The sequence below is a fragment of the Vicia villosa genome, linkage group LG3 (assembly GCF_029867415.1).
Source record: "Vicia villosa cultivar HV-30 ecotype Madison, WI linkage group LG3, Vvil1.0, whole genome shotgun sequence".
Lineage (NCBI taxonomy): Eukaryota > Viridiplantae > Streptophyta > Magnoliopsida > Fabales > Fabaceae > Vicia > Vicia villosa.
Window position 1 is genome coordinate 102,711,520 of NC_081182.1, and position 8,150 is coordinate 102,719,669.

At 35.7% G+C, this 8,150-nt stretch overlaps 1 protein-coding gene across 1 annotated transcript; it reads right to left on the reverse strand.

The window, feature by feature from the left end:
- Positions 1-428: 428 nt before the first annotated feature.
- On the reverse strand, positions 429-1,667 carry LOC131656452 (B3 domain-containing transcription factor VRN1-like). Its single transcript, XM_058926169.1, has 4 exons — positions 1,596-1,667; positions 1,086-1,485; positions 767-912; positions 429-662 (listed from the first exon to the last, which is right to left on the reverse strand). The coding sequence occupies exons 1-4, from the start codon at positions 1,665-1,667 to the stop codon at positions 429-431; spliced, it is 852 nt and encodes a 283-aa protein (XP_058782152.1).
- Between the last annotated feature and the right edge of the window lie 6,483 nt (positions 1,668-8,150).

Sequence of the window (8,150 nt, forward strand, 5' to 3'; positions counted from 1 at the left end):
AATTTCCTTATTTTCCAATACTTTACTTTCACGACCTACAATATGATTTAGTTGAGGCTCAAAAGAAAGGTATGCTTCCACTTTAACGATAGTTGAGGCTCAAAAGAAAGGTCTGCTTCCTCTTGAACGGTAACTGGGAGAACAGGTTGATGATAACCGGGAAAGAACAATACTCCTATCTATAAGAGGATTACATGAAATCAATATTTGGAAAACTGTAATATATTTGACAAACCTAAAATTGAATGGTTAGAACTCGATGATAACAAAAGGATATATTATGATTGAAAATTACCCAATTAAGCATAATTAATATTCATTCTATCTCAAAATAACAGATCCAGTTACCTAATAAAGCACAATTACAACTAGGATAAAGTTAGTTTCACTCAAAACAACAACTTCAAACAGATAAATTAACTTCCACATCAGAAAACATGAACTTTAAAAACTAAATCCTCTTTGTTCATCAGTTCAAAGACACAAACATCTCCTGATTGCAGTCCAGTTTCCCGTGCAAATAAGGACCAACCAGCCGATAGGAAGCGTTTGTTTGAATTCTTCTTAGAACAAAGCAATTTCACATTCCACGAAGATTTCTCATTCTTCAGAATCACATACCTTTCTTTATTCTCAATAATTCCTTCGAGATTTGGTACACTCTGCATTGTATGATAGTATTATCAGTCATTATAATTTATGATCACAACATAACATATATGTTATGTTATTCTACTATATAGCATTGCATGAATTTAGACCTTACCAGCAGATATTCAGTCAGATGATTAGGTTTTATGAGAATAGTGAAAAAGGGATTGTTTGTGATGAATCTTGCAGCTACTTCCTCAGCTCTATTTTCTCTTGGAGAATTCAATGATGTAGTTCTTTCACTAGTCTCCTTAATCTCACCTGCATCTATACATGAAATGTAAAACAGAAAGTAAATCATGTTGCTTTGTAAGGTGTACTCAAACTGCATGCAGGTTATGTTAATTCATTTTGAATAAAAAAAAGTTTATATAAAATCTCATTAACCAAATATGTACAATAAAAGAAGAGACGGTAAAATTTAATCTACACACCTCTAACTTTCTTATGCGGTCTAGGAGAAACTAATGGTGACTTCGGTCTAGCCTTCTTCTTATTAAGCCATTCATTCAAAATCTCAACTGATTCATCATCACTATCATCAACATTGTCAGTTTCAACAAGAATGTCACATGAAGAATCATAGTCGATTTCTACTGCATGTTGGTCAAGTATGATTACATCTAACTCTGAACTTCCTTTATATTTAAACACTACCAAACAACCATGTTGTAGAGAGTAGTTTTTAGTAAAAACATTCCAACCCTTTTGAAACCAAATCTCACCATTGATGTTTTTCCAAAACACTTTCCATTTAGTGCCATCAGGAGGATTCATCATCACTGGATTTGGGAGACCAGCTCCGTGAATCCTTGTAAATTTATTTGGTATTTTCTGTAAAAAAATATTAATATTAGAGCTAGAATTTTTCAAAAAAAAAATATAGTAAAACAGATATAACATAACGTAGGAGAGAGTAGTAGCAAGTTAAAAGGAACGGTTACAATAGTTTGTAGATTGGTTTGAAGAATAATCTTGAAGAAACAGATGGGGATGGTGGAATTTCCTCTAGCCATGGATGATGAAGTGGTGGAGAGTTTAGGAGATAATGTTGAAGCTAGCGAGCATGCGCCATAACCTAGAATGAATGACTAGTAGCCAAGCTTTTCATTTACTTATGCTTGTAATTGATCTACCTAATACCTAGCTAATCTCATTATTACATCTCTGAACAAAATCGGGAGCCTTTTCATATTTCATCTTGAGATTTGTATTTCAATTAATATTAATCTCTCTTTACTCATTTTTAAGATACTCCTACTTATCTGCATTAAAAAATGTTGGTAGGTTAACTATATTTTGTAGTAATATATTAGTATATATACTAATTACTAAATTTTTATGGAGTAATTTTGGTATACACTATTACTAAGTTATCATTTGTATATAAATATTTTGATTTTATCATTTTATAAGAAGTTTTAGTTATCCCTAGTGTGTAAAGTATATAAAACGAAAGGGGCGTCATTCTTAAGTATTCAAATTTATTGTCACTCGCACGTAACTTTTCATTCTCCCTTTGACATCGCTAATGGAGTATTAACCTTGTAGGTCATCTCCTTTTCCACTGTAGTGGAAGATCAAGTTCGTTGTAGCGAAATATTACTAGTAGTAAAGCATTATTGTATTGTTCACCAAACAACTCTGGTTACACCAACGGAACTTTGACGCCATATGTGAGAAACAAAATTTGATTCCCACATATTTACATGATTCAAATCTCCTCTGATCCAGAGATCCATATCACTTCTCTTAAAGATTTAGATCTCCGTTTCTTGAAGCTTCGTAATCTTCTTCAACATCCAATAGACCCATCATTCAATTCATCAACCATGGTGGCATCTAAATCCACTTCATCCGTCATATAACAACAAGCCTATGTTGCAGCTTCTAAGTTCCACCTCTTCCTCCTCAAATAAAGGACGACCTAGTACCCGTAACATCTCCTTTGAATCCTTCACAGCAAGAGCATGCACCACTGAGAGTTAACCAAAGAGAATTCCAATATCTTTCGTTCTTCATAACTACATAATAGTTCCACCAAGCAACCAATTGCATCGACCTCCACTACTATATGCGGTACCCAGACAAGAAATGCTCTTTGGCCTTTAATTGTTACTGGCCAATCTTCACTACGCCAAATTTAAGTTTTAGCAACGCAGCTACAAAAGCACTTTTGGCAAAAGCGCTGCTATAGGCCTTCGCTAAAAACAAAAATAAAAATCAAGGGAAAAAAGCGCTCCTGTAGGGGGTACCTACGAAAGCGCTTTTGAAAAGCGCTGCTATAGGGCTTGTTACCAAAGCGCTTTAAAGAAGCGCTGGTATAGGGCTGGGGTACTAAAGCGCTTTAAAGAAGCGCTGGTATAGGGCTTGTTACCAAAGCGCTTTTAGAAGCGCTGGTAAAGGGGTAGGTTACCAAAGCGCTTTCTATCAAAAAGCGCTGGTATAGGGCTGGAGGACCAAAGCGCTTTTCAAAAGCGCTCTCGTAGGGTATTTACAATTAAAAATTTTAAAACAAAACATTAATTCCCAGGTTATTACGTTTTTCAGAAATCAGGATACCATTCTAGAGCTTCTTCCCCAAACGTAAACCTACCATGAAAATCTCTGCCTTCCATCCTTGAATCACCATTCCATCCTTGAATTTCGATACTGAATCTCTGAATTTTGTCTTCTCCTTCCGCCTTCGCAAACTCTTCGTCTCCTCATTCACTTCGTGGCTGAGTAATAGGGATAAAAGGAGACGCTCTCAAACTCTTCGCAAACTCTTCCGCCTTCCGCCTCCGGCTGAATCTTCGTCTCAGTCAAAGGAGACGCTCTCAAATCGTTTCGAGAATTGCTAACCACGATTGTAAGTCTCTAAAACCATCTCTCTATGCATCTCTTGCTGACCACCATTATGCTGCTTGTGCTATGCATCTCCTGCTGTTTGTTCATATTGCATTTTACTAAAGCTTAGAAGAAACCTAGCCCTGTTTCAACACTTTATTATTTGATTAAAAATGTGTAAATTACATCCTTTGTTGTAATCTGTTCTGTAGTATCCCAGTTTTAAGGTGAAGAGGCAGTGATAAGTTTAATCATAGATTCATAAGTTTAATCTGTTCTCCATAAGTTGTTTTCACTTTTCAGTTTATTTCCATAAATTCTTCTGAGTATCTTGTGTAAACAGCCTATAGCTTATATGAAGAGTTATACTATTAGCGCTTTTTTAAGTTGTTTATTCAAATAAGACCTTAATATGTTTTGGCAGAATTAACTCTTTTTATAGTCCTGGGAAAAATGGCTATCGGCATATGTTTAAATTTTTCGGTGGAACACAGTATATGCTAGCTATGTTTTTGTCAACCATGTTCCTTCTATAAATGGTTTATGTATATATTCAACTTTTGCAAGTAATTAGGTAGAGAAACAAATTTCACTTTATATAATTAATATTCCCACAAAGTGGGTTGAAGATTTTAGTTTATAATGGTTATGTTTGTTGTCTGGTTTGTTCCAAGATTTCTTAACTTTGTATTTCTTTCCTTACACAAGTTTGATAAACTGTTAAGTTGATAACTTAAGAAATAGTGTAATGAATTTCATGATTTCTATTTCCTTTTCATTGGTTCTGTTTTGATTTTAAGTTTGATTTGCAATATATACTGCCTCTTTATTTTATAGAAGATGCATTGTGGAGGATACTACTAGTCGATTGAAATCACCATGGATGCCGTAATTAACACAATTTTTTCAAGAGAGATCTCTCCCTGACTAGATAGCATGTTTATGATTTGTTTATATTCCTATGCTTTACTGAGTTATTGTTACTATTTTAGTTTTAAAGAGGATTTATATATTTTATCATTTTTATGTATTTGATTCTTCTATGTTTAATTTGGAGATCCCTTTGTCTTCGGATTTGTGGAATCTGTTTTATGTATTCTATTATACGATGACTTATGATTGTCTCTTTGTATCTGCAGAATCTGAATCTCTAAAAGAAAATTGCTTAACCTTGTTCCCAATATATCACCACTCTTCTTTCTCCTTAGTTCAGGTTTGTGCTCTTAACTATACTTAAGTTAGGTTGTTATGCTTCAGGTTTTGTTGACTTATTGGAACTATGTTTCGTGAGGTTTTATATAAAAGTATAAGTTTTGAAGTTCTACTGTTATTTTGATTACATGAAAATTGTCGCCTTTGCATGAGAGTGACCATCTTGAACTATGAGGTTGACTTTATTCTCTCTTTGATGATATACAGTATACGTGAGAGTGACCTTATTTTTATCACATTGTTTTGTAGTTTATCAAATATAATTTAAGTAGAAGCTTTTGGGTGGAACAATTTGAACTTATTACCTCTTGTCAAGCTCTTATACAATGACAGTGCTATGCATTGTCAATAAGAAATTCAATTAAATGCTGAAATTAAATTGTTCAGTGGAACTCCTTGTTGGTTAATATCTCTAACATTCATCGTGTGTGTGTGTTTAATTTTACAGAATACTGATTAGGTATTCTGATTAGGTATTCTATTATGATGATAGCTATATTTATTATCTTGACAAAATTCCTTAGTACCTGATGTCGCACGCTCGCGAAACGATGAACAGAGTCGCCACCAATATATTTATCCCAAGGAGGGAAAGGAATATCAGAAAACCTAAGATGGATAAGAACGAGGTCTTTCGACCAGAGATAGGGTACGGGAGTCGGTTACGCAAGGGGAAGGTACTAGCACCCCTCACGCCCATCGTACTCGATGGTATCCACCTATGTTTGTTCTATTCTAAGGGTGTATACTTATAAATCTAGAGCTTAATTACTAAGGGAATGCATGCAAATGAAAGAAAAGAAACACGGGGAAAATAAGGTTTATAAATAATTGTGCTCGCTTAGGCCCCGCGACCCAATGCCTACGTATCCTTTTCAGGAATCAGAGCGCCTTAGTTCGGCTCTTTAGTTTTGTTTGTTTTTGTGTTTTTTAGTTGAACAGTTACATTCGCACTCCGCTGCTCGACCTCTGGAGTCTTAAGCTGGGAATGGAGCGGAAATAACGTGTCCGATTAGGAGAAAGAATGCCCTGAAGGCAAGAGAAAGAATGCCTCAGAGGCAAGAGAGAGAAGAGAGAAAATTGGTTTGTGCCTTTTATGTGTGATTCCATGATGGACGAAAACCTACTACAAGGCATCGCATCACTTCCTCACTTTGATTAGCTCTGAGCCTTTATTAAGTGTTTTAAGTGTTTTTGGTTGGGTATTTTTTAAGGGAGTTTACTTTGCGATTCGAATCACATAAAAATGTATAATGATCGAGAAGCAGATTAGGGAATGAATCCCACTCACTTCTATCCCATTATGTAATGTTCCAGAAACAGATTAGGGAATGAATCCCACTCATTTCTATCCCATTAGTTAATGTTCGAGAAACAGATTAGGGAATGAATCCCACTCATTTCTCTCCCATTAAGTAGTGACAGAGAAACAGATTAGGGAATGAATCCCACTCATTTCTATGCCACTAAGTGATTGAGAAACAGATTAGGGAATGAATCCCACTCATTTCTCTATCACTTTCTTAATGTGATTCGCATCTTCCTTTATTAAATGTTTTAAAGTTGAAAGAGAAAAAAGGAGAAGAAAACTAGCTTAAGATGAATAACTAGCCTAAGTGTTATGAAGGGAACTTCTAAGTCCTAATGTTGTCATGGTTTCTACCTAAAGTTAGGAATTAAAGAGACATGAAAATAAAGTCACAATTAGAAGTCATAAGTAAGATACATGAGCAAAATGGAGAATGATATAATGGTACCAAATTATACACAAGCATGAAGCAACAAGCCAAAAAAATATAGTACAAAAGTGGCCTAAAAATACTACTATTTTTATATTGATATTTATGGGAGAAATTGAATTACAAATTAAGCAAAAAAGAACTAAAATGATTAGTCTAAACTAATATTTTTTATGTACATTTTTATGTCCAAAATTGTATTAAAGGTCTAAAAGAAAGTTAGCATTTTATTGCCTAAAAGACAAAAACGGGAAGAATCTAATTGAGACCTAAATTCTACTAATTTTAAAGTCAGAGGTGTGCAAATTGAAATTAGGGGCCTGTTTAGCGAGCTAGGCGCAGGCCTATGGGAAATGGCCCAAGGTTGGTTCAGCAGCAACTTTTTTGTTTGATTTGCCAAAAAAATGGCACCAATGGGCCTTCAGTGGAGTACGCTCAGAATTCGGTGGCCCAAGGTTTGTACTCAGATTTTAAATGTCCAATTTTAGTTATCAACTATAATAAATCAATTAACCACATTAAAACCTTATGTTATTTCCAATTATACCAATTAACACTAACTAATATAATTAAACGTGATTAATTAAAAGGAATAAAAGGGAGATTAGGATTAAGTGAGGGCGTCGATTCAACTTCCTGTTACTCAGACTTTCCCTCCCATTCTCACGTCTCTCTCTCTCTAAACACACGGTGGCCGGAAATCGCCCTATGGCGGCGACCGCGGCGGCCGGAGGTCAGAACCTCCAATTGAAACCACTAACCCAGTCGTTATGTTACCCTGACTACGACAATCTCCTCTGTTTTCTTTGATTCTCCCTCGAATTCTCATAATTAAACTCAAAGTGAAACCCTAGATCTAGCTAAATGTTCAATTAACCAGCGACGGTGACGAATCAAGGAACGAGACTACGGGGGAAGTAACCAGAGGACAATAATCTACTATATGGCAAAAATAGCGTAAAGAGAAGAAGAAAGTTTGAGGAGTTCGCGTTTACCTACCGGAGTCAGTCCGGCGCTCCTTCGACGGCGTTGACTTGGCGAAATAACCGTGAGGAAGTCTTATCTTCAGGTACCCTTCCGTTATCTTTCTACTTCTTGCGCTATCTTCTTCTTCTTCTGATTCCTATTCTTTGCGTTTTCTGAGTGCTGTGAAAGTTGTTGTATGCGTGATGATTACTGATGGTGTGTTGATGTTGTTGCAGAGAGATTCTGAGAAAGACGAAGATTGCAAGCTCCGGTTGTTACATGATGCAGAGTGAAGGAAGGAGGATGAAGACGTGATGATGAAGAGTGAGTGAAGCTTGAAGTCGTGAATGATATCATGTAACAAGAATTTGAGAGAAAGTGGTGCGGAATGTGAAGTTTGAGACTGAGAAAAATGGTGGATGGTGTTGATTGATGAAGATGATGAGAGGCTCAAGGTGAGAAAAATGGGAGGATTGAAGAATTGTGGAGTTGTGAAGTGAAGGAAGAGTTGTGTCGAGGAAGCTGAGAAATAGTGAAGCACCAATTATATAGAGCTTGCAGGTTCAATTCTCCTTCTTTTTCCTTCTATTTGTCAGTTCTGTTTCTGATGGTTATGGTTTTCTGTTAAGGAATAACTGAATCGGTTATGCTGTTTGCAAAGTGGTTAGGGTAGTTATTTCTGTTAGAAGTTTGTTAAGCTGTTAGGGAGTTTGAAAACAGTTAGGGACTGGTTATGACAGTTAGAAGAAATTT

Coding starts and splice junctions, on each gene's coding strand:
- LOC131656452 (XM_058926169.1), bottom strand. CDS start 1,667: ATGGCTAGAGGAAATTCCACCATCCCCATCTGTTTCTTCAAGATTATT. Junction 913..1,085: donor ACCGCATAAGAAAGTTAGAG/GTGTGTAGATTA, acceptor GTATAGATGCAG/GTGAGATTAAGGAGACTAGT. Junction 663..766: donor ATCTGACTGAATATCTGCTG/GTAAGGTCTAAA, acceptor CATACAATGCAG/AGTGTACCAAATCTCGAAGG.